At 40.7% G+C, this 27,478-nt stretch overlaps 1 protein-coding gene across 4 annotated transcripts in view; it reads left to right on the top strand.

The window, feature by feature from the left end:
- Positions 1 to 8,835: 8,835 nt before the first annotated feature.
- Positions 8,836 to 27,478, top strand: part of LOC114829684 (cathepsin S-like) — a 32,436-nt gene continuing 13,793 nt past the window's right edge. The window contains exons 1-9 of one of the 4 annotated variants that reach the window (XM_034288758.1): positions 8,836 to 8,895; positions 8,992 to 9,058; positions 9,970 to 10,097; positions 11,930 to 12,052; positions 12,426 to 12,578; positions 13,728 to 13,952; positions 14,586 to 14,751; positions 20,825 to 20,927; positions 21,332 to 21,782. In XM_034288758.1, the coding sequence (XP_034144649.1) occupies positions 9,972 to 10,097; positions 11,930 to 12,052; positions 12,426 to 12,578; positions 13,728 to 13,952; positions 14,586 to 14,751; positions 20,825 to 20,927; positions 21,332 to 21,431 (996 nt within the window). In that variant the 5' untranslated portion in view covers positions 8,836 to 8,895; positions 8,992 to 9,058; positions 9,970 to 9,971 and the 3' untranslated portion in view covers positions 21,432 to 21,782. Of the gene's footprint in view, positions 8,896 to 8,920; positions 9,130 to 9,674; positions 9,743 to 9,969; positions 10,098 to 11,929; positions 12,053 to 12,425; positions 12,579 to 13,727; positions 13,953 to 14,585; positions 14,752 to 20,824; positions 20,928 to 21,331; positions 21,783 to 27,478 lie in introns of those variants that run through there. The other 3 variants (XM_034288757.1, XM_034288759.1, XM_034288756.1) reach the window with 3 other exon arrangements.

Raw genomic sequence — 27,478 nt, forward strand, 5'->3', positions numbered from 1 at the left:
TAATTAATAAATGCATGTGGGCTGGAGTCTATTTCAACTTAGTTCTGGTCGGAAGCATGACCTGATGAACAAGGAAAGGGAGGGGGAGGTGTCAGCACAGTTGCAGCTGAAATCGTCAGGTATAGTCTCGATCTGCAACACAACAAGGATGACTTTGGACAGGGACAGCAACGGGTCCCCCAAGCCAGGTACTCCGCAGATGTGGGCCAGGACCTAAGTTCAAAACGGGAGGAGACTGGGAAAATTCAGAAAATGCATTCCTCATATCAACAAATATTTATAGTGGAGAAGGAGAACTTAATGGAGAAGGAGAACTGACCCTACTCCCCCAGCACAATAATATAGCAGCGTAAGACCTTGGGACTGAGTCGGGGGGGTCCAGCGACACTGTGGCCATATCTGGGGAGGCCCCGGACAGAGCCCAAAAGGCAGGAAATCAATCCACCCACATTGCCAGGCATCAACCAAAGGGACACCCACCAACCGCAACCACGCTGAATGAGGGCTGAGTATTGCCAGCAGAGTACAGCCCAATTGCACAAGTGCACAACAGAGAGACAACAAGTGACCAGTGACTCCGCCCCTGAGAGGCATTGTAGGGAGGGCATCCCAATGGCGATGAGAGCCCACCTGGCAAGACAGCAAGGGTGGACAGTATCAAGCCTTCTGGTCACCTTCACGCCCCTGGGGCAGGCAACACCTAATCATAAACCGTGCTGTAGAGATGAGTCTTTAGTAGACACTTGAAAGTTTGCACTGAGTTTGCATTTCTAACCTTAATTGGCAGATCATTCCACAGTAGTGGAGCTCTATGAGAAAAGGCCCTGCCTCCGGCTGTTTATTTAGAGATTCTAGGTACAATTAAAAGGCCTGCATCTTGCGATCGTATGTTACGTGTAGGTATGTATGGCTGGGTCATTTCAGCGAGGTAAGTAGGAGCAAGTCCATGTATTGATTTTTAGGTTAACAATAAAACCTTAAAATCTGTCCTAACCCTAACAGGCAGCCAATGTAAAGAAGCTAGTACTGGAGAAATGTGTTAAAAATGTTTTGTTCTAGTTAGGATTGTAGCAGCCGTGTGCAGCACTAATGGAAGTTTATTTATTGATTTGTCTGGGTAACCAGAAAGTAGAGCATTGCCGTAATCTAATCTAAAAGTAACAAAAGCATGGATACATTTTTCTGCATCAGTTTTTGATAAAAAGTTTCAGATTCTTTGCAATGTTTCGAAGATGAAAAAAAGCAAATTTAAGAGCAAGAAGTTCTCTGTCATCCACTTCCTAATATCTGAAACGCATGTTTCCAAAGTAGCTAATTTTGGGGCTTTTCCATGCTTCACTGTGTGTATAACTGTGTGTCATCAGCTTAATAGTGAAAGCTGACATTGTGATTCCGGATCACATCACCTAGAAGCAGCATATATAGTGAGAACAATAATGGACCCAGAACCGAGCCTTGAGGAATACCAAAACATACCTTTGACTTGTCAGTGGATATCCCATCCACACTAACAAACTGATATCTTTCAGATAAATAAGATTTAAACCAGGCTAGAACATGTCCACGTAGCCCAATATGGGTTTCCAGTCTCTCTAAGAGAAGGGAGTGATCAATAGTGTCAAAGGCAGTACTAAGATCAAGAAGCAAAAAAACAGATGCGGAACCTTTGTCTGAGGCCATTAGAATGTCATTTGTTACCTTCACGAGTGCAGTCTCAGTACTATGATGGAGTCAGACACCGGACTGGAGCTGGTTCGATATTGGCCTATAATTGTTTAATATGTCGGGATCCAGATTAGATTTTTTTTAGAAGAGGCTTCATTTCCACTATTTTTTGTGAGTTTGGTACACATCAGGAGGAAAGGGAGCAATTTATTATTTTCTAGCACAGGAAATAGCTCCTTAACTAATTTTGTTGGAATCGGCCCTAGCTGACAATTTGTGGGTTTAGAACTCATTACAAATTTTGTGAATGTGTCGAGCAATACGGTATGAAAAAATGTATGTGTCCCCATTGACACCTGGTCAGGGAGGTTCAGGACTATACATACTAGAGGAGTCAGTTATTTGTTTTCTAATGGTGATGATCTCTTCATCAAAGTAGTTCATGTATTCATTACAGCTAAAGTGAAGACCCACTTCACGTGTTGAGCGTTGCTTTTTTGTTAACTTTGCAACTGTATCGAAGAGAAATGTAGGATTTTTTTTGTTCGCCTAGATCAGGTTGGAGAAATAAGCTGATCGAGTAAATATGAGTGATTTTCGGTATTGTAGTGTACTGTCTATCCAGGCTAGTCAGAATACTTCCAACTTGGTGGAGCGCCACTTTCGCTCCAATTTTCTGGAGGCTTGCTTGAGTGTTCTAGTATTGTCTGTGTACCAGGGAGCAAGTTTCTTGTTCCGTGTTTCTTTTGTTTTTAGTGGTGCACCCGCTAAAGTATTTCTCAATGTTGAGTTTAGATTCTCGATTTGATCATTTGAGGATTTATTTACTCTGTTGTTGATGAGAGAACTTGTAAGAATATCAAGGTATCTATTTGTATTCCAAGAATTTATAGTGCAGCTTTTGAAACTCATTGTTTGCGGAGCAAGTGGATTTCTTTTTTTAACTTTAAATGTAATAAAACAGTGATCCGATATTCCAGGATTATGGGGGGAAATTATTAGATCTACAATATCTATTTCTCGTGATAGGACCAAATCTAAGGTGTGATTGTGGCAGTGTGTTGGACCTGAGACATGACTACAAGGTTAGACAAGAATTCTGGAAACTCATTGAGGAACATTGTTACTCCCGGGGGGCCTGTAAATAGTAGCTATGTAAAACGATTTATCAGCCTGGTTAACTTTCATGAGTAAAACTTCAAAAGAATGAAAATCAGTGATGTGTTTTTGGGTACATTTATATTTACTGTCATAAATATTAGCATGGGGTGCAGGAGGGATGTGATCACTATTATAGCCAGGAGGAGAGGCCTCATTTAGGGCAGTGAATTTCTCCGGCTTTAGACACGTTTCACACAAGCCAATAACATCTAGTTTATGATCAGAGATTAATTCATTCACTGCAACTGCCTTTGGAGCAAGGGATCTAACATTTAGGAGTCCCATTTTGAGATGCGAGGTGATACAGTCATTTTTATTTGTGACCGAGGTGGAGGAAAACGTTATCCTAATAAGGTTGCTATTGTTAGCACTACCTTGTTTAACTTTTCTCAGCCTGGAACTAGTCACAGTGGCAATAGGTAAAACTGTACTAACTACTCTGGCTATGCTATCGACAGACTCCACTATGCTAGGAGGCTGGATAACAGCCTGCAGCCTGACCTGCCCCTTATCTCATGGTGAGGCTAGGGTGCAGGTCAGGAGGAGATACCAGGAGACGGGTCGTGATAAACGTTATGCTCCCAGCAACATCATCCAGCATGACCAGTTTGGCGGTTGGTCAGTGATGGTCTTGGGAGGCATATCCTTGGAGTCCCACAAGTGACAGGCAGAGATTCTACCACTTGCCTTACAAATCATTTAGTGGTCATGAAAATTTACTCAGATTTAGCCTATTGATGAAGCATTCACCTAATAAATCATGACACACTGCTCCCCCCTAAATGAAAGTACATGAGGTGCTTGTAATAATAAAAATAATTGGTATTGATATCGGCGATTCTGGCCGTGTATTACTTGGTATTGGATCAAGCCCAAATGTTGCGGTATCGCACACCCCCACACTGTACCTTCATGATGTGCCACAGCTGAGGGCTGGGGTGCAGCGGATCAAACCATTGTGAGGCAAAGGGCGGCGGGGTGCTCTCTTTTGAAGCTTAAAAATGCACTAATGAGTGTCTGTAATCGGCCAAAGTGTGTTCATTGCGTGTCATTAATATTATTGATATTACATAGTTATGTTTACAGTGATATATTGTATCACCATAGTTTTTTTAACTTTGATTTTCAGTGTATGTTTGAATCCAGCCGTCAATCAGTTGGTGATTTTGGTTTCCATTGACTGTTGTTACGTCATTTTGTTTGAATTATACAATTACACAATGTAGGCTTACAGTAAAGATTTTGATCTTTAATTTATTTCATTCATCGAGACCCAATGTGCAATTAAAGTGTTCTCTTAATATTTGTGAGCAGTGAATAGAAATACAAAACTAAATGAATGCTACACGTGATCTGTGTTTGACCGGTACAACCATTCCTGAGGATGATGGTGATTATTCTGATGAGCACAATGTAGGTTAGAATCCTTCTTGAGATTCTAGCAGTAAAGGGACAATGCAACATAAAATATACAATGGCAAATGTCATACCAATAAAGTATTTCTGCCACAGATATACTCAAAAACACAGCCTTCCTGATCTTGAGATAAGAGGAAAGCTATTGTAGAGAACAAGTATTTGATTACACCTCCGATTTTCCAGGTTTTCCTACTTACAAAGCATGTAGAGGTCTGTAATTTTTATCATAGGTACACTTCAACTGTGAGAGACGAAAACAAAACTAAAACAAAAATCCAGAAAATCACATTGTATGATCTTTAAATAATTTATTAGCATTTTATTGCATGACATAAGTATTTGATCACCTACAAACCAGTAAGAATTCCGGCTCGCACAGACCTGTTCGTTTTTCTTTAAGAAGCCCTCCTGTTCTCCACTCATTACCTGTATTAACTGCACCTGTTTGAACCCGTTACCTGTTTAAAAGACACCTGTCCACACACTCAATCAAACAGACACCAACCTCTCCACAATGGCCAGGACCAGAGAGCTGTGTAAGGACATCAGGGATAAAATTGTAGACCTGCACAAGGCTGGGATGGGCTACAGGACAATAGGCAAGCAGCTTGGTGAGAAGGCAACAACTGTTGGCGCAATTATTAGAAAATGATGATGATGATGGTCAATCTCCCTCGGTCTGGGGCTCCATGCAAGATCTCACCTAGTGGGGCATCAGTGATCATGAGGAAGGTGATGAATCAGCCCAGAACTACACAGCAGGACCTGGTCAATGACCTGAAGAGAGCTGGGACTACAGACTCAAAGAAAACCATTAGTAATACACTACGCCGTCATGGATTAAAATCCTGCAGCACACGCAAGGTCCCCTGCTCAAGCCAGCGCATGTCCAGGCCTGTCTGAAGTTTGCCAATGACCATCTGGATGATCCAGAGGAGGAATGGGAGAAGGTCATGTGGTCTGATGAGTCAAAAATAGAGTTTTTTGGTCTAAACTCCACTCGCCGTGTTTGGAGGAAGAAGGATGAGTACAACACCAAAAACACCATCCCAACCGTGAAGCATGGAGGTGGAATCATCATTCTGCACCGTATTGAGGGGAGGGATGGGGCCATGTATTGCGAGATCTTGGCCAACAACCTCCTTCCCTCAGTAATAGCATTGAAGATGGGTCGTGGCTGGGTCTTCCAGCATGACAACGACCAGAAACACACAGCCAGAGCAACTAAGGAGTGGCTCCGTAAGAGGCATCTCAAGGTCCTGGAGTGGCCTAGCCAATCTCCAGACCTGAACCCAATAGAACATCTTTGGAGGGAGCTGAAAGTCCGTATTGCCCAGCAACAGCCTCGAAACCTGAAGGATCTGGAGAAGGTCTGTATGGAGGAGTGGGCCAAAATCTCTGCTGCAGTCTGTGCAAACCTGGTAAAGAACTACAGGAAACGTATGATCTCTGTAATTGCAAACAAAGGTTTTTGTACCAAATATTAAGTTCTGCTCTTCTGATTTATCAAATACTTATGTCATGCAATAAAATGCAAATTAATTATTTAAAAATCATACAATGTGATTTTCTGGATTTTTGTTTTAGATTCCTCACAGTTGAAGGGTACCTATGATAAAAATTAAAGACTTCTACATGCTTTGTAAGTGGGAAAACCTGCAAAATCGGCAGTGTGTCAAATACTTGTTCTCCCCACTGTATATGTGTATATATATACACTGACCAAATTATAAATGCAACACTTTAGTTTATTCCCATTGTTGTACAACTGAACTCCTCATTGAAGACATTTTCATTCATGTATTCATGTATTTTCATTCATTTATTTGTGTATCTACAGCTGAATTTGTTATCAACTCAACAGACAACCCATTTGTAGTTTTGATGTTAGTATTTATTTTAAATAAATACATTGCTAGAATAAAATGCAGTGCTTCCTTATGCAGTTAATGTTGATCTTTTTCACCAACATAAGAGTGTGTTTAGTTTGCTGTGTTAACTGTTTTGACAGCAGTTACATGAGATTTGAGAAATGTGTTAAATCAATTGGGAAAACCTGTAATAATTTTTAAAGATTGCTGGTGTCTGGGTTCTTGCTGGTCTGGAAGTGAAACAGGGAACCAGGTATTGGGAACAAGCAATAGCCACAGAGAAGCCCCAGACCCAAAGGTTAAACATCAACCCCATTACAGAGGAGAAATTGATGTGGTGCATGTTGCTGTGTTTTGTGTTTGCAAAGTTAAAGGCATTATAGTAAAGTTTAGCCTTTTTGAGCCATTCACAAGTGGTAATGCTCCAACCTCCATACACAAGTAGTAATGTTCCTGCCTCCATACACAAGTGGTAATGCTCCTGCCTCCATACACAAGTAGTAATGCTCCTGCCTCCATACACAAGTGGTAATGCTCTTGCCTCTGAAGGACCAAACACCTTTCTCCACCCTCAACTAATCTCCACTTACATAATATGGATATTTAATATCTAATGCAAATAGTACTGCCCAGCCTTGCAAGACATTAAAATAATTATTTTATGTTATAACCCTGTTTCCAAAAATGTCTTGACGCTACATAAAATGTAAATAAAAACAGAATGCAATCATGTGCAAATAATGTATGCCCATATTTTATAGACAATTGTACAGAGACAAAATATCAAATATTGGAACTGAGATATGTTATTGTTTTTGGAAAAATACAGGTACATTTTGAAGTCGATGCCAGCAACAAGTTTGAAAATACTCTTGTAAGCGTTTGGGAACTGAGGAGACCAATTGCTATCGTTTTTGAAAGTACAATATTGTCCTATTGTTGCTTGATATAGAATTTCAGCTGCTCAACAGTTCAGGGTTTCTCCTTTGTCGTTTTTATGGTTTTGTAATGCGCCAAATGTTTTCAGTGGGGGACAGGTCTGGACTGCAGGCAGGCCAGTTAAGCACCCATACTGTTTTACTACAGAGACATGCCTTTGTGACACATGCAGAATGTGATTTGGCATTGCTTTGCTGAAATAAGCAAGGCTTTCCCTGTTAAAGACGTTGTCTGGATGGCAGCATTATGTTGCTCTAAAACCTGTATATATTGTTCAGCATTAATGATGCCTTCACAGATGTGCAAGTCACCCATTCCTTGTGCACTAATGCACCCCCATACCATCACGGATGCTGGCTTTTAAATTGTGCACTGATAACAAGATGGATGGTCCCTCTCTTTTTTTCGGAGGACGCAGCATCCATGATTCCCAAAAATAATTTGTATTTGTGATACCACAGGACAGTTTTCCCTCATAAATGAGATTGGGCCCCGAGAAGGCACTGGCTTTTCTGGATATTGTTTATTTATGGTTGGTTCTTTGCATGGAGTTTTTAACTAGCATTTGTGGATGCTGCGACATATTGTGTTCACAGACCAAAATGGTTTTTGGAAGTGTTCCTGAGCCATTTAGTCCATACAGAATCATGTCTGTTTTTAATGCAGTGCCACATGAGGGCCCGAAGATCACAGCCATCCGATACTGGCGTTCCACCTTGTCCCTTGCGTACAGAGATTACTCCAGATTCTCTGAATCTTTTAATGATATTGTGTATCATAGATAGTGAGATCCCGAAACTCAATTTTACATTGTGATACTTTACTCTTGAATTGTGGCACTATTTGCCTGCGCAGTCTTTCAAAGAGGGGTGAACCCGTCCCCACTTCTGACAGGCCCATCCTCATGTTACAATCCTGTTGCCAATTTACCTAATTAGTTGTGTTATATTCCACTAGGTTAAAGTGAAAAAAATTACATTTATCAGGACCTGGTCAATGACCTGAAGAGAGCTGGGACTACAGACTCAAAGAAAACCATTAGTAACACACTACGCCGTCATGGATTAAAATTCCTGCAGCACACGCAAGGTCCCCTGCGATAATTAAAGGAATTACCTTTAATTATCTTTACCTCTTCTGCGCCTCACGTCCTTTCCCTCAACAGTGACAAGGACAGCTGTCCTTCAGGCTATATCAGTTGATTATTTCCATTTAGGTTTTATTTGATCCAAGCTATTGAGCATTTTTCATGGAAAAATGCTTTAAAACTATTGAGTCCAAGCTATTGAGCATTTCTGATGGAAAAATATTTTTAAAACTATTAATATTTTCCAAATTAGAAAGATTGTCAAACTAAAGGATGTTGATGGTAGCAGATGTCCCTTAAGATATTTTTGTTGGTTATTTGGATAAAGTTTTATTGGGTGTGAGCTATTGAACAATGAAAAATGGTTATGAAAAATGGTCTTAAAACTATTAATAATTTCCTACATTTTGAAAATTGTAAAACATAAAGATGTTGATGGTAGGGCAGTTGTCCCGGAAGCTATATTGATTGGTTATTTTGATACGAGTTATTAAAATGTACATAAGCAACTGACATTTTTCCTAAACATTACCAGATAATGATGCACTTTTAAGACGGTGCCCTAACACTCGCATCGTAGTAAAGTTATTTTTCAACGTTCTATTCGACTCGGAAAGTCCGGGAAATGAGACCCGATCTCGTGTTTCGAATATCCGATGAATATCCAATATCAAATATCCAACCAACTTTACCGGTGAAAAACAATGGTGACGTCATACTTCTTAGGGTCTGTGAGAAATGAAACAAGCATAAGTGAGTATTTGATACCGAGTTGTTACGAATTTGTAGACCTTTTTGCATGTTGCCTACGTTCCACCTACCAACCTCCTACATATTGTATTTGTACAGTAGGCCTATACGTGATTGTAAAGACAGAAAAAAAGATGACGAAAGCCGCTCCACGACCATGTGACAGGTAAGAAAATTAAGGAACAGTTCCCACAGAAATCAGTTAAGCCGCGCTCCTACTCAGAAGTCATCATAGAGGTAAATCTTATATATTTGCGTTTTTCTATCTAGAAAGAGACACTATTCAAAGGACATATACTGTTGTAGCTAGGTTGGTTTTTAATCAGGTGAATATTTGGAACTAGACCGTCTTAAAATGAGTTATTTATAATAAAGCATTCGTTTTACTTTCGTTTTTCCCGTGTCACTGTTCATGTTGGTCAGTTTACTACGTTTTAATATAAAATGTTTACCACTTTTTCAATACTGTTGTATAACATCAAGGGAGCCAGTTATATTGCTAATTAACTGAATAATTGGCCTACACAACAAGCACATTTGCCATCCTACCTTTTATTAAAATGTGTAATTTTAGTACTTTATACATGAGCTATTTGGGCTTTATTTTACGGAGATTAACTGAGGGTTAACATGTGCGTCAGACTAATCACTGAAGCCTATAATTTATATATTGTCTTGACTACTAGACATAAATATAAAGCTGAGTTTGATTCTGAATAATGTGTTTATTGTTTGGAACTGTTTTGAAAACTCAGTAGTTTCCTGTACATTCTTGGTTATAGGTCGGTTGCGCATCAGTTCCAATTCCCGTTAATGGTTTTGATCTTGTGACCAGCTGTGTTTTGTGAAGGTAGCCTGTAAATATTTCTGTAACAAAAAAAAATGTGGAACTAAAACTACATTGACTAATTTATATATTTGAGCATTTAATATTCCTGGAATTCAATAAATATCTTGTTCTTGATTACCACAAAATATTATACTTTTTTTTGCTTTCTTATTTTATTATCCAGTTGCATGTTGCATGTATTTTTTAAACAACAATCTTACATCTGTACTGGTTGATTATCTGTGCAGACATGATGTTGGGGAGTCTTTTTGTCGCTTTGCTGGTATGTGGCACTGCTTTCGCCTTGTTTGACGCAATGCTGGAACAGCACTGGCAGATGTGGAAGAAGACACATGGCAAAAACTACCAGACTGAGGTGAGATGAGCCACCAATACTACAACACATTTTAGGATTGAGACAAAGCTGCTTCTCTAATGGCTGTAGTTGTATGTTGCTGTATAGGTTGAATGTTTCACCATCTTCCCCAAATACATTTCTTACATGTACAGTGGATATAAAATGTCTACACACCCCTGTGAAAATGCCAGGTTTTTGTGATGTAAAAGAATAAGAAAAAGATAAATCATGTCAGAACTTATTCCACTTTTAATGTGACCTATAATGTGAACAATTCAATTGAAAAACAAACTGAAATCTTTGAGGGGAAACAATGAAAAATAATCCTTTCAATAAACTGGTTGCATAAGTCTGCACAACCTCTTATAACTGGGGATGTGGCTGTGTTCAGAATTAACCAATCACATTCAAACTCATGTTAAATAGAAGTCATTACACACCTGCCATAATTTAAAGTGACTCTGATTAATCACAAATAAAGTTCAGCTGTTCTAGTAGGATTTTCCTGACATTTTCTTAGTTACATCTCAGAGCAAAAGCCATGGTCCACAGAGAGCTTCCAAAGCATCAGAGGGATCTCATTGTTGAAAGATATCAGTCAAGAGAAGGGTACAAAATAATTTCCAAAGCATTAGATATACCATGGAACACAGTGAAGACAGTCATCATCAAGTGGAGAAAATATGGCACAACAGAGACATTGCCAAGAACTGGACATCCCTTCAAAATTGATGAAAAGATGAGAAGGAAACTGGTCAGGGAGGCTTCCAAGGTGCCTATATCAACATTAAAGGAACTGCAAGAATTTCTGGCAAGTACTGGCTGTGCTACATGTGACAACAATCTCCTTTATTCTTCACATGAATGGGCTATGAGGTAGGGTGGCAAAAACATTCTTACAAAAAAAACATCCAAGCCCGGCTGAAGTTTACAAAAACAAACATCTAGACCCCTAAAAGCACGTGGATTTTTTTTTTATGGTCTAATGCAACCAAGGTAGAACTTTTAGGCCGGAATTTTAAAAGTTATGTTTGGCGCATAAACAACACTGCACATCAACCAAAGAACACCATACCCACAGTGAAGCATGGTGGTGGCAGCATCATGCTTTGGGGCTGTTTTTCTTCAGCTGGAACCAGGGCCTGAGTCAAGGTGGAGGGAATTATGAACAGTTCCAAATACCAGGCAATTTTGGCACAAAACCTTCAGGCGTCCGTAAGAAAGCTGAAGATGAAGTTCACCTTTCAGCATGACAACAACCGAAAGCACACATCCAAATCCACAAAAGCATGGCTTCACCAGAAGAAGATTAACGTATTGGAATGGCCCAGCCAGAGCCCAGACCTGAATCCAATTGAACATTTGTGGGGTGATCTGAAGAGGGCTGTGCACAGGAGATGTCCTCGCAATTTGACAGATTTGGAGCGCTTTCACAAAGAAGACTGGGCCAATATTGCCACATCAAGATGTGCCTTGCTAATAGACTTCTACCCAAAAAGACTGAGTGCTGTAATAAAATCAGAAGGTGCTTCAACAAAATATAAGTTGAAGGGTGTGCACACTTATGCAAGCAGGTTATTGTGAGTTTTTTATTTTTCCCCCTCAAAGATTTCAGTTTGTTTTTCAATTGGAATGTTCACGTTATAGGTCACATTAAAGGTGGAAAAAGTTCTGACATGATTTATCTTTGTCTCATTCTTTTACATCACAAGAACCTGGCATTTTATCACAGGTGTGTATACTTTTTATTATCCACTGTAGCTAACTAAATAAATAAATAATCATTTTGCAAAGTGTATATTTGTAAAATGACAGACCAACGTATTTCAACCCCTCTGTGTGGACAATAGGTTGAGGAACTGGGCCGAAGGGAGATCTGGGAGAGGAATATTCAGCTGATCAGCCTCCACAACCTGGAAGCTTCCATGGGCATGCACACGTATGACCTGGGCATGAATCACATGGGGGATTTGGTGAGGTCCTCAGGGCACTGACAATGCCTTAGACCATTTTGGAACTCTGATATCTGAAGGTGTTATAGTGTTATGGCTATGGCTTGATTCTCTTTGTAGTCGTAACAAGCACAAATGCACGTACTGTACTTCCCTATGCCTCTAGTCTGAATGCAAGGTGGATCTATCTTTCCTCAGTACGTATTTGATTCATTTTATTGTAAATACACATGCAGAAGTAATGTAGCATTGCATGTTCTTGTCTCAACATTTATCTTTAATCTGTGGATGTAGCCTTGGGTTAATGGGTTGGGTATTTTATACTAATTACATTAAGAGCTCTTTAAATACTCACTTTGGTCAATGTGTTGCATAACTTGTCAACAATTTTCAGACCCAAGAGGAAGTTGCCCAGTCTTTTGCCTCTTTGCTTGTTCCTGCTGACCACAAGAGGGAGCCCTCTGCATTTTTGGGATCCTCTGGTGCCCCCATACCTGATACCCTTGACTGGAGAGAGAAGGGCTATGTCACTTCAGTCAAAATGCAGGTAATGTGTTCTCTAGACCAGGGATTGTCAGTGTGAGCAGCACCAACATTTAATTAACATTTCATTTGGCAGTTACCGTACCTTCCTTGTTTTTCTCAAATGATTTGTGCATATTTGTGTATTAATTACTTATCTAAAACTAGAAATACATCAGTGAGGATTTGGGAAACAGACAGTAAAATGCCAGAGAAATCATTGGGAGACCAGAGTTTGAATCAGGCCCAGCACCAGGATGAAGTGACAGAGAGGGCAGTTAAAAATGGCAAGGGGCTAATCTTTTTTTGGGTCATTTTTCTATAGGGTATTTAAAACTTACACTGGGGGGGCAGAAAATACAACTAAGGGGGTTATGCCCCTGTGTGGCATCGGGTCTGGTTTGAATCCTGCTTTCGGATTAGGCCTTGTGGGTGGGTGGTGTAATTGGTCAACACCGTCTGAGGTTATGGAGTTAATAATCAAATCAAGCAGTGTGATAAGGACCAGAATGGCATCCAGTGTGGTTTGGAAGACATATCAAAACTGTCTGTCCAGAGTCCGCTGGGAGTTGCTGCGATGAAGCAGGATCTTGATTACAAATGGGAAATCACAAAATTCAAGAGAGAAACAGGAATATTCACTTTTTTTCTCAAGGTAGTGAAGATGTGACTTGGATGCACATGGTAATATCTTTGATTTGTCTCTATGAAATTCAAAAGTTGAGCAACAACCTATTTTTCAGCCCAGGAGTTAATGAAATTGGACTACCTGCAAGTAATCTTATACAGTTTGTTACTGTCGCTATCAAGTAATCTGATCCCTTGTCATCTGAAAAAGTACATACACACCCTGGATGTATTTTTTTATTCAGACACATAATAGTACATATGGATATTTTTTAGATACATACTGACTAAATTAATTGATAAAGGTAACCAAATTTAACAAATCACAAAAAAAAAATGCTTTTGTAATCCACAAGCATTTATGCAATCCACAGTAATGAAATGGTCTCACTGTAAAATATAGTGCAACCAATAAGTCTCTAAGAGCCTTTTTAGACTATGAGCAAATGAGTAAACAAGTGATATGTGTGCCTTGTTTTACAAAATCATTCATACAACATTTCAGTTACATTCAGTTTAAAAGTCCCTAATGTTCTCTTGACCACAGGGCTCCTGTGGTTCCTGCTGGGCCTTCAGCGCTGTTGGGGCCCTGGAGGGCCAGCTGATGAAGACCACTGGCAAGCTAATAGACCTCAGCCCCCAGAACCTGGTGGACTGCTCCTCTAAATACGGCAACAAGGGATGTGATGGTGGCTTCATGACATGGGCCTTCCAGTATGTCATTGACAACAATGGCATTGATTCTGAACATTCGTACCCATACAGTGGAGTAGTGAGTATAAACTATTGTTCCTAGTGTTCAGTTGGGTCAGTTGCTTATATCTGCAGTAACTAGCTGGTAACGTCCTTCAGTAACTAACTATTAACGTCCTGCAGTAACAAGCTAGTAATGTCCTGCAGTAACTAGCTAGTAACGTCCTTCAGTAACTAGCTGGTAAAGTCCTGCAGTAACTAGCTGGTAACGTCCTGCAGTAACTAGCTGGTAACGTCCTGCAGTAACTAGCTGGTAAGGTCCTGCAGTAACTAGCTGGTAAGGTCCTGCAGTAACTAGCTGGTAATGTCCTGCAGTAACTAGCTGGTAACGTCCTGCATTAACTAGCTGGTAACGTCCTGCAGTAACTAGCTGGTAATGTCCTGCAGTAACTAGCTGGTAAAGTCCTGCAGTAACTAGCTGGTAACATCCTGCAGTAACTAGCTGGTAATGTCCTGCAGTAACTAGCTGGTAACATCTTGCAGTAACTAGCTAGTAATGTCCTTCAGTAACTAGCTGGTAATGTCCTGCAGTAACTAGCTGGTAATGTCCTGCAGTAACTAGCTGGTACCATCCTGCAGTAACTAGCTGCCCCACCATATGGTAAATAATCTTACCTCTGTAGTATCTGACTGTTATTTTGTCTCCTTTTAGCAACAACCATGCAAGTACAACCCTGCAGGGCGTGCTGCTAACTGTTCCAGATACAGCTTCTTGCCTGAGGGAGATGAGAATATGTTGAAGCAAGGAGTGGCCACCATCGGACCCATCTCTGTCGCCATTGATGCCACCCGACCTCATTTTGCTTTCTACCGGAGTGGTAAAGATAATTGTCATCATTATGAATTAAAAAACAACCTATGTCATGTTTTGTCATGACAGTTTGGGCATGACATACATGACCTACATTTGTTAAAGTAGTCAAGCTGTGAATCATGTGGCTGCATGTCAATGCATGTCAAGTTGTTGTTCAGCCAAACATTAGAATGGGGAAGAAGTGTGATATTAGGGACTGTGATTGTGGTATGATTATTGGTGCCAGAAATGTTGTTTCCAGAACATGGTGGTTATAAACATCCAGTGAGCAGCAGTTTTGTGAAACAAACTTGTTGAAGAGATAGGTCAGAGGAAAATAGCCAGACTTTTTCAAGCTGACAGAAAGGTACAAATATTGAAATAACCACTCTTTACAACAGTGATGTGCAGAAGGACATCTCTGAATGACCTACTGTAGGCATTGAACCTTGAAGCAGATGGAGGCCAAAGGGTCCTACACAATATCAGATCAGTGTACCAAAATTAAGTGCCCCATGAATGTACATATACAGTGCTGCTTCAATTTTGTGAATCCTACAAAGATGGTCTTTGTTTTTGTATAAACAAATACTCATAAAATCTTTATCTAAACCCCAATTTGTAAAAAATAGCTTCCAAATGAATGAAACAAACAAAAACATATGATAGATTTTCGATGTTTATTTAAACTAAAATGTTTTATTTAGCAGATATCAGATTTAATGTGTGCAAAAATATGTGAACCCCTTCATTCAATAGCTTGTGGCACCTCCATTAGCAGTGAAAACTTGGAGTGAACAGCTCCTTATCAAACTCATATGGTTAAGTGAGGTTTGAGGGGTGTCTGGCATATAATGCCCGCTTCAGTTCCTAATATACCACTGCATCACAATTGGATTGGTCAATCCAAAACCCAAATCTTCTGGATTTTGTTGTTGTTGATTTGCTTGAATGATTTGGGTTGTTGTCTTGTTGGAAGACATATTTTCGGCCCAGCTTGAGCTATTTGACTGATGGTATACCTCAGAATTTAGGGTTTCCTTAAAGATGTGCAGTCACCAAGGTCCAGGTGAGAAAAAGAAGCCAGAGATCTTTACATTCCCACCATGGTTGACTGTTGGGATAAGGATATTTTGGTTGTAGGCAGTGTTGGATTTTGGACAAATATGGTGGTTTTGATTGTGACCAAAAGGGTAAATGTGGGACTCATCTGTCCAGAGAATGGACTCCTAGAAACCTTCAGGTTTGTCCAGGTAATCTCTTAACAGCAGAGTTTTCATCCCAGCTACCCACCAAAGAATACCATTTCTGTTCAGTGTTCTACATATTGTATACACGGTAACCTGAGATTTAGCAAAGCCCCAGATGATATGTTTGGGTTGGGAGTTGCCCCCCAAATGTTTTTCTTGTGGGTCTCTGGGATATTTTGGAAGGGTGTACGATTCTAAATAGTCTAAGCTGCTGTCATGATAAATGCTCTCCATTTGTAAATGATTTGCCTCACAGTGGACTGAAGGAGGTCAAATCTAATTGAGGATGTTGTATAGCTTTCCCACACTGATGTGCTCTCACTGCACTCTACAGGATGGTTCATTTGGTACCAAATTATTCACCTGTGTTACGGGGAGAGCCGCGAGTGGGCCCAACCACAGCGGGTAGGCAGAGCAGGTGGCTGACAGGCGGGCAGGTGGAGGTGTTTGGAGGCTGGGTAAGGTGGACAAACAGGGTTAGTAGGAAGGAACAACTGAACCGGGTGCTCAAATTATGGTTTGGAGCGGCCGTGAACGTTACTACCTAGTAGTGAATAACAACGATCTACCGCCGGACAGACGGAAACAAGGGTATATATAGGCAGGCTGATGAGGGAATGAATAGCAGGTGTGGAGACTTGAGGGGCAGTGGGGAAAAGCCCCACATACATGGACAGACAGGAGAGAGAGAAAGCCTGGCCCGGACTCAGAGGAGGTTAATGCAGAGGGTGCGACAGCCTGATTCTACTTACAGACGCACCTTGGGGTTTGCTTACTTTTGCACCTGCACTTATTCCTTTTTAATTTTGTTTCTCTAAACCAAAATTTGGAATTGGTAACTGGAAACCTGATATGTGAAATAAAAAAACAATTTCTAATTAAATAAAGATTTAATGGTGAACACAAAAAAAAATCTATAATTATAAAATGGGTTCACATACTTTCAAGCAGCACTGCATATAAAAGTCAGTGCTTGACTTAGGCTAAGCCACTTTCCAGTGCACGGTAACAGCACTTACATTTTCACCGATCAGCCATAACATTATGACCACTGACAGGTGAAGTGAATCACACTGATACACACGATCAGCCATAACATTATGACCACTGACAGGTGAAGTGAATCACACTGATACACCGATCAGCCATAACATTATGACCACTGACAGATGAAGTGAATCACACTGATACACCGATCAGCCATAACATTATGACCACTGACAGGTGAAGTGAATCACACTGATACACCGATCAGCCATAACATTATGACCACTGACAGGTGAAGTGAATCACACTGATACACCGATCAGCCATAACATTATGACCACTGACAGGTGAAGTGAATCACACTGATACACCGATCAGCCATAACATTATGACCACTGACAGGTGAAGTGAATCACACTGATACACCGATCAGCCATAACATTATGACCACTGACAGGTGAAGTGAATCACACTGATAATCTTGTTATCATGGCACCTGTCGGGATATATTAGGCAGCAAGTGAACCTCAAAGTTGATGTGTTAGAAGTAGGAAAAATGGGCAAGTGTAAGTTTCTGGTACTGATAGAAAGCTGTCAGAACACACAGCGCGTCACAGTTTGTTGCGTATTGGCTGCGTAGCCGCAGACCAGTCAGGGTGCCCATGCTGACCCCTGTCCACGGCTGAAAGTGCCTACAATGGGCACGTGAGCATCAGAACTGGACCACAGAACAATGGAAGAAGGTGGTCTGGTTTGATCAATCATGTTTTCTCTTACATCATGTGGATGGCCAGGTGCATGTGCGTCGCTTACCTTGAGAACACATGGCACCAGGATGCACTGTGGGAAGGAGGCAAGCCAGCGGAGGCAGTGTGATGCTTTGTGCAATGTTCTGCTGGGAAACGTTGGGTCCTGCTATTCATGTGGATGTTACTTTGACACATACCACCTACCTAAGCATTGTTGCAGACCATGTGCACCCTTTCATGGCAACAGTATTCCCTGATGGCATTGGCCTCTTTCAGCAGGATAATGCGTCCAGCCACAAAGCAAAAATGGTTCAGGAATGGTTTGAGGAACACAACAATGAGTTCGGTGTGTTGATTTGGCCTCCAAATTCCCCAGATCTCAATCCAATTGAGCATCTGTGAGATGTGCTGGACAAACAAGTCCAATCAATGGAGGCCCCACCTTACAACTTACAGGACCTAAAGGATCTGCTGCTTAATTTGTCTTGTTTGCCAGATACCACAGCACACCTTCAGAGGTCTAGTGGAGTCTTTGTCTCAAAGGGTCAGGGCTGTTTTGGTAGCAAAAGGAGGACCTACACAATATTAGGCAGGTCAATCAATCAATCAAAATGTATTTATAAAGCGCTTTTTACAACAGCAGTTGTCACAAAGTGCTTTACAGAGACACCCGGCCTTAAACCCCAAGGAGCAAACAACAGTAGGGTTGAATTTCAGTGGCTAGGAAAAACTCCCAAAGAAGGCCGAATATTAGGAAGAAACCTAGAGAGGACCCAGGCTCAGAGGGGTGACCAGTCCTCTTCTGGCTGTGCCGGGTGAGATATTAAGAGTCCAATTGGAATAATAAATACATTTCTCTTGGCTAAATCCAGAGTATATTTGATTTTAGACTAGGTCAGAAGTATGACCAGGTGGACAAGGACAGGAACAGCAACGGTCCCCCCAAACCAGGTAATCCGCAGGTGTGGACCAGGACCTCATCTCCTTCTAAAATTTAAAATTGGAGGAAACTGAGAAAAGTTAGTAGTACATCCCTCATGTCCCCCAGCACAATAATATAGCAGCGTAACACCTTGGAAACTGAGACGGGGGGTCCGGTGACACTGTGGCCCTACCCGGGGGAGGCCCCGGACAGGGCCCAACAGGCAGGAAATCAATCCAACCACATTGCCAGGCATCAACCAAAGGGACACCCACCTACCGCAACCCCCCTGAATGAGGGCCGAGTATTGCTAGCAGCGTACAGCCCAACTGCACAAGTGCGCAATAGAGAGTCAACAACAAGCCAGTGACTCTTCCACCGAAGGGCATTGGAGGGAGGGCATCCCAGTGGCGACGAGAGCCCACCTGGCAAGACAGCAAGGGTGGACAGTATCAAGCCTACTGGTCACCTTCACGCCCCCGGGCCAGGCTACACCTAATTATAAACCGTGCTGTAGAGATGAGTTTTTAGTAGACACTTGAAAGTTTGCACTGAGTTTGCATTTCTAACCTTAATTGGCAGATCATTCCACAGGAGTGGAGCTCTATGAGAAAAGGCCCTGCCTCCAACTGTTTGTTTAGAAATTCTAGGTACAATTAAAAGGCCTGCGACTTGCGATCTAAGGTTACGTGTAGGTTTGTATGGCTGGATCATTTCAGCAAGGTAAGTAGGAGCAAGTCCATGTATTGATTTATAGGTTAAGAGTAAAACCTTAAAATCAGTCCTAACCCTAACAGGCAGCCAATGTAAGGATGCCAGGACAGGAGTAATGTGTTCAAATTTTTTTGTTCTAGTTAGGATTCTAGCAGCTGTGTGCAGCACTAATTGAAGTTTATTTATTAATTTGTCTGGATAACCAGAGAGAAGAGCATTGCAGTAATCTAATCTAGAAGTAACGAAAGCATGGATTAATTTTTCTGCATCAGTTTTTGATAGAAAGTTTCAAATTTTTGCGATGTTTCGAAGATGAAAATAAGCAACTCTTGAGACATATTTTATATGTTCTTCAAAGGAGAGGTCAGGGTCAAGGGTAACGCCAAGGTTTTTTACAGTTTTTTGGGATACGACCATGCAGCCGTCGAGGTTCACAGTGAGATCTGCTAACAACGCTCCTTGTTTTTTGGGTCCTAAAAGGAGCATTTCTGTTTTATTTGAGTTTAAGAGCAAGAAATTCTCTGTCATCCACTTCCTAATATCTGAAACGCATGCTTCCAAAATAGCTAATTTAGGGGCTTCTCCATGCTTCATTGAAATATATAACTGTGTGTCATCAGCATAACAGTGAAAGTTAACATTGTGATTTCGGATTACATCGCCCAGAGGGAGCATGTATAGTGAGAAAAGTAATGGGCCCAGAACCGAGCCTTGAGGAACTCCAAAGCATACCTTTGACTTGTCAGAGGATATGCCATCCACACTAACGAACTGATATCTTTCAGATAAATAAGATTTAAACCAGGCTAGAACATGTCCACGTAGCCCAATATTGGTTTCCAGTCTCTCTAAGAGAAGGGAGTGATCAATAGTGTCAAAAGCAGCACTAAGATCAAGAAGCAACAGGACGGATGCGGAACCTTTGTCTGAGGCCATTAGAAGGTCATTTGTTACGAGTGCAGTCTCAGTACTATGATGGGATCTAAAACCAGAATGGAATATTTCATAAATGTTTTCTGTCTTTAGGAAGGCATTCAGTTGTTGGGAAACACATTTTTCTAAGATTTTTGAGAGGAACGGGAGGTTCGATTTTGGCCTATAATTGTTTAATATGTCGGGATCTAGATTAGATTTTTTTAGAAGAGGCTTAATTTCCGCAATTTTTAGTGAGTTTGGTACGCATCCGGAGGAAAGGGAGCAATTTATTATGTTCAGCATTGGCTGACCTAGCACAGGAAATAACTCCTTAAGTAATTTTGTAGGAATCGGGTCTAGCTGAGAGTTTGTGGGTTTAGAACTCATTACAGGCGGTCATAATGTTATAACTGATCGGTGTATATTATTCTATTATAATCTATACTCCACTGTAGCTTTTATTGTGTTGTAAATTTTGACTTTATGGAGAATTTTTTTTGTCAAAATGTGTACTTGTATCTAGAAATGACTCTGCTATCTCCATACCATGTATTATTACAGGAATTTACAATGATCCAACTTGTACAAAGAAACCAAACCATGCTGTCCTTGCTGTGGGATATGGTACCATGGATGGGCAGGATTACTGGCTGGTAAAAAACAGGTAAGAGGGTTTTACTCAGTATCCCCATTCATATCTGCCTTCAGTATTTAATCCTTTTTGCTGATCTTGTCCTGATCTTATCACTTAAGAGATCTGATCACAATCAGAATTCAATGTGTGTATTTTATTAGTCTCCACTTCACAAGGTAGACAATCAGAATGTGTTAGATCTGGACAAAGGACATATATTTAGAACCAGGTGTAAATGTGTCTACTGTTTCCCATTTAAACCTCCATCTGCCCTTTTGTTATATGCTCACAAATGATTAAGAGTAAAATGGAAGTAAAAAGAGCATCTGAAACTGGGCCTTTAGACAGTTGGTAGTTTGGGATTTCATGAAATCCTTTATAGACTGTCAGTATTCTTTGAAAATATGTTTAAATTGTCCTCCCTTTCTTTTCAGCTGGAGCACATTTTGGGGGGATCAGGGATATGCACGAATGTCACGCAACAAAGACAACCAGTGTGGCATCGCCTTGTGGGCGTGCTACCCAATCATGTAACTCTGAATTAATTTGAATTTAATTGTTTTTTAGTGTTCTTCAGTGTTTGGGCTGGGATTTTGCCATAGCCGTGTTTATGTATTGTCTTTTATTTTTATTTTTTTTCAATATTCTTCCTTTGTCAACACATTTCTAATTCTGAAAGGTGAAAACACACCTGTGAAGGGGTTACACTGGAAGTAGTTGTACATTTTTATATAGTACCCATGACCATTCTGGTAGAAGTTATTGGTTTTTATATAATACCCATGACCATTCTGGTAGTAGTAGTAGGTTTTTAAATTGTACCCATGACCATTCTGGTAGTAGGTTTTTATATAGTATCCATGACCATTCTGGTAGTAGTTGTAGGTTTTTATATAGTAACCATGACCATCCTGGTAGTAGTTGTAGGTTTTTATATAGTACCCATGACCATTCTGGTAGTAGTAGTAGGTTTTAAATTGTACTCATGACCATTCTGGCAGTAGTTGTAGGTTTTTATATAGTACCCATGACCATTCTGGTAGTAGTTGTAGGTTTTTATATAGTACCCATGACCATTCTGGTAGTAGTAGTAGGTTTTTAAATTGTACTCATGACCATTCTGGCAGTAGTTGTAGGTTTTTATATAGTACCCATGACCATTCTGGTAGTAGTTGTAGGTTTTTATATAGTACCCATGACCATTCTGGTAGTAGTTGTAGGTTTTTATATAGTACCCATGACCATTCTGGTAGTATTGGTAGGTTTTTATATAGTACCCATGACCATTCTGGTAGTAGTTGTAGGTTTTTATATAGTACCCATGACCATTCTGGTAGGTGTTGTAGGTTTTTATATAGTACCCATGACCTTTCTGGTAGTAGTTGTAATAAGACAGTTAAATGTAATAAGACAGTGATCCGATATTCCAGGATTATGGGGGGAAATTATTAGATCTACAATATCTATTTCTCGTGATTGGACCAAATCTAAGGTGTGATTGTGGCAGTGTGTTGGACCTGAGACATGTTGAATAAAACACTTTGGACTTCTCCATATGAATATTGAAATCGCCAAAAATTTGAATACTATCTGCCATGACTACAAGGTTAGACAAGAATTCTGGAAACTCATTGAGGAACATTGTTACTCCCGGGGGGCCTGTAAATAGTAGCTATGTAAAACGATTTATCAGCCTGGTTAACTTTCATGAGTAAAACTTCAAAAGAATGAAAATCAGTGATGTGTTTTTGGGTACATTTATATTTACTGTCATAAATATTAGCATGGGGTGCAGGAGGGATGTGATCACTATTATAGCCAGGAGGAGAGGCCTCATTTAGTGCAGTGAATTTATCCGGCTTTAGACACGTTTCACACAAGCCAATAACATCTAGTTTATGATCAGAGATTAATTAATTCACTGCAACTGCCTTTGGAGCAAGGGATCTAACATTTAGGGGTCCCATTTTGAGATGGGAGGTGATACAGTCATTTTTATTTGTGACCGAGGTGGAGGAAAACGTTATCCTAATAAGGTTGCTATTGTTAGCACTACCTTGTTTAACTTTTCTCAGCCTGGAACTAGTCACAGTGGATATAGGTAAAACTGTACTAACTACTCTGGCTATGCTATCGACAGAATCCACTATGCTAGCAGGCTGGCTAACAGCCTGCAGCCTGACCTGCCCCTTATCTCATGGTGAGGCTAGGGTGCAGGTCAGGAGGAGATACCAGGAGACGGGTCATTACACAAGGAGAGCTAGACAGGGCCGTAGAAGGGCATCAACTCAGCAGCAGGACTGTATCTGCTCCTTTGTGCGAGGAACCGGAGGAGCACTGCCAAAGCCCTACAAAATGACCTCCATGAGGGTGGCATGAGGGCCGAACGTCCTTTGGGACCTGTGCACACAGCCCAGCACCATGAAGCTCCGCCATTGGTGCACAATTCTCTTCACAGATGAGAGCAGGTTCACACTGAGCACATGTGACAGACGTGAAAGAGTCTGGAGAGGTTGTGATAAACGTTATGCTCCCAGCAACATTATCCAGCATGACCGGTTTGGCGGTTGGTCAGTGATGGTCTTGGGAGGCATATCCTTGGAGGGTCACAAGTGACAGGCAGAGATTCTACCACTTGCCTTACAAATCATTTAGTGGTCATGAAAATGTACTCAGATTTAGCCTATTGATGAAGCATTCACCTAATAAATCATGACACACTGCTCTCCCCTAAATGAAAGTACATGAGCTGCTTGTAATAATAAAAATCATTGGTATTGATATCGTCGATTCTGGCCCTGTATTACTTGGTATCGGATCAAGCCCAAATGTTGCGGTATCGCACACCCCACTGTCACGTCCTGGCTGTGCCCCTAGCCATCTCTGCGCTGGGCTCGGGGCATAGCCAGGACAGGACAGGAGGTGGCCTTTAGCCACCTCTACTCCTTTTTGGTTTCCCCAATTGGAGGCAGGTGTTAGTCATTCCCTCCAATTGGGGACCCTATTTAAGTTTAGTTTGTAGGCCCCGGGGCGTGGTTCATTTTGGTTTTGTTATCCTCTGTAAGGAATGCCCACGTCACTGGTTGCTGCCTTTTGTTTTTGTTGGAGTCCTTCTGTCATTTGTATTAAACATGGATTACCCTTGTGACCTTCAGTCTGCGCCTGTGTCCTTCAACCACCACAGCCGTGACACCCACACTGTACCTTCATGATGTGCCACAGCTGAGGGCTGGGGTGCAGCGGATCAAACCATTTTGAGGCAAAGGGCGGCGGGGTGCTCTCTTTTGAAGCTTAAAAATGCACTAATGAGTGTCTGTAATCAACCAAAGTGTGTTCATTGCGTGTCATTAATATTATTGAAATTACATAGTTATGTTTACAGTGATATATTGTATCACCATCGTTTTTTTAACTTTGATTTTCAGTGTGTGTTTGAATCCAGCCGTCAATCAGTTGGTGATTTTGGTTTCAATTGACTGTTGTTACGTCATTTTGTTTGAATTATACAATTACACAATGTAGGCTTACAGTAAAGACTGTAAGCCTACATTGATCTTTAATTTATTTCATTCATCGAGACCCAATGTGCAATTAAAGTGTTCTCTTAATATTTGTGAGCAGTGAATAGAAATACAAAACTAAATGACACGTGATCTGTGTTTGACCGGTACAACCATTCCTGAGGATGATGGTGATTATTCTGATGAGCACAATATAGGTTAGAATCCTTCTTGAGATTCTAGCAGTAAAGGGACAATGCAACATAAAATATACAATTTCAAGTTTTGTACCAATAAAGTATTTCTGCCACAGATTTACTCAAAACACAGCCTTCCAGATCTTGAGATAAGAGGAAAGCTATTGTAGAGAACAAGTATTTGATTACACTGCCGATTTTCCAGGTTTTCCTACTTACAAAGCATGTAGAGGTCTGTAATTTTTATCATAGGTACACTTCAACTGTGAGAGACTAAAACAAAAATCCAGAAAATCACATTGTATGATTTTTATATAATTTATTAGCATTTTATTGCATGACATAAGTATTTGATCACCTACAAACCAGTAAGAATTACGGCTCTCACAGACCTGTTCGTTTTTCTTTAAGAAGCCCTCCTGTTCTCCACTCATTACCTGTTTTAACTGCACCTGTTTGAACCTGTTACCTGTTTAAAAGACACCTGTCCACACACTCAATCAAACAGACACCAACCTCTCCACAATGGCCAGGACCAGAGAGCTGTGTAAGGACATCAGGGATAAAATTGTAGACCTGCCCAAGGCTGGGCTGGGCTACATGACAATAGGCAAGCAGCTTGGTGAGAAGGCAACAACTGTTGGCGCAATTATTAGAAAATTATGATGATGATGGTCAATCTCCCTCGGTCTGGGGCTCCATGCAAGATCTCACCTTGTGGGGCATCAGTGATCATGAGGAAGGTGTGGGATCAGCCCAGAACTACACAGCAGGACCTGGTCAATGACCTGAAGAGAGCTGGGACTACAGACACAAAGAAAACCATTAGTAACACACTACGCCGTCATGGATTAAAATCCTGCAGCGCACGCAAGGTCCCCTGCTCAAGCCAGTGCATATCCAGGCCCGTTTGAAGCTCAAGCCAATTACCATCTGGATGATCCAGAGGAGGAATGGGAGAAGGTCATGTGGTCTGATGAGTCAAAAATAGATTTTTTTGGTCTAAACTCCACTTGCCGTGTTTGGAGGAAGAAGGATGAGTACAACACCAAAAACACCATCCCAACCGTGAAGCATGGAGGTGGAATTATCATTCTGCACCATATTGAGGGGAGGGATGGGGCCATGTATTGCGAGATCTTGGCCAACAACCTCCTTCCCTCAGTAATAGCATTGAAGATGGGTCGTGGCTGGGACTTCCAGCATGACAACGACCAGAAACACAGCCAGGGCAACTAAGGATTGGCTCCGTAAGAAGCATCTCAAGGTCCTGGAGTGGCCTAGCCAGTCTCCAGACCTGAACCCAATAGAACATCTTTGGAGGGAGCTGAAAGTCCGTATTGCCCAGCAACAGCCCCGAAACCTGAAGAATCTGGAGAAGGTCTGTATGGAGGAGTGGGCCAAAATCCCTGCTGCAGTGTGTTCAAACCTGGTCAAGAACTACAGGAAACATATGATCTCTGTAATTGCAAACAAAGGTTTTTGTACCAAATATTAAGTTCTGCTCTTCTGATGTATCAAATACTTATGTCATGCAATAAAATGCAAATTAATTACTTAGAAATCATACATTGAGATTTTCTGGATTTTTGTTTTAGATTCCTCACAGTTGAAGAGTACCTATGATAAAAATTAAAGACTTCTACATGCTTTGTAAGTGGGAAAACCTGCAAAATCGGCAGTGTGTCAAATACTTGATCTCCCCACTGTATATGTGTATGTATATATATATATATATATATATATATATATATATATATATATATATATATATATATATATATATATATACACAGACCAAATTATAAATGCAACACTTTAGTTTTTTCCCATTGTTATACAACTGAACTCCTCATTGAAGAAAATGTATTTTCGTTCATGTATTTTCATTCATTTATTTGTGTATCTACAGCTGAATTTGTTATCAACTCAACAGACAACCCATTTGTAGTTTTGATGTTAGTATTTATTTGAAGTAAATGCATTGCTAGAAAAAAATGCAGTGCTTCATTATGCAGTGAATGTTGACCTGTTTCGCCAACATAAGAGTGTGTTTAGTTTGCTGTGTTAACTGTTTTGACAGCAGTTATGTGAGATTTGAGAAATGTGTTAAATCGATTGGGAAAACCTGTAATAATTTTTAAAGATTGCTGGTGTCTGGGTTCTTGCTGGTCTGGAAGTGAAACAGGAAACCAGGTATTTGGAACAAGCAATAGCCACAGAGAAGCCCCAGACCCAAAGGTTAAACATCAACCCCATTACAGAGGAGAAATTTATGTGGTGCATGTTGCTGTGTTTTGTGTTTGCAAAGTTAAAGGCATTATAGTAAAGTTTAGCCATTTTGAGCCATTCACAAGTGGTAATGCTCCTGCCTACATACACAAGTAATAATGCTTCTGCCTCCATACATAAGTGGTAATGCTCCTGCCTCCATACACAAGTGGTAATGCTCCGGCCTCCATTCACAAGTGGTAATGATCTTGCCTCTGAAGGACCAAACACCCTGAACTAATCTCCACTTACATAACATGGATATTTAATATCTAATGCAAATAGTACTGCCCAGCCTTGCAAGATATTAAAATAATTCCTTTATATTATAACCCTGTTTCCAAAAATGTCTTGACGCTACATAAAATGTAAATAAAAACAGAATGCAATCATGTGCAAATAATGTGTGCCTGTATTTTATAGACAATTGTACAGAGACAAAATATCAAATATTGGAACTGAGATATGTTATTGTTTTTGGAAAAATACAGGCACATTTTGAAGTCGATGCCAGCAACAAGTTTAAAAATACTCTTGTAAGCGTTTGGGAACTGAGGAGACCAATTGCTGTCGTTTTTGAAAGTACAATATTGTCCTATTGTTGCTTGATATA

The sequence above is a fragment of the Esox lucius genome, chromosome 20, assembly GCF_011004845.1.
Source record: "Esox lucius isolate fEsoLuc1 chromosome 20, fEsoLuc1.pri, whole genome shotgun sequence".
Classification (NCBI taxonomy): domain Eukaryota; kingdom Metazoa; phylum Chordata; class Actinopteri; order Esociformes; family Esocidae; genus Esox; species Esox lucius.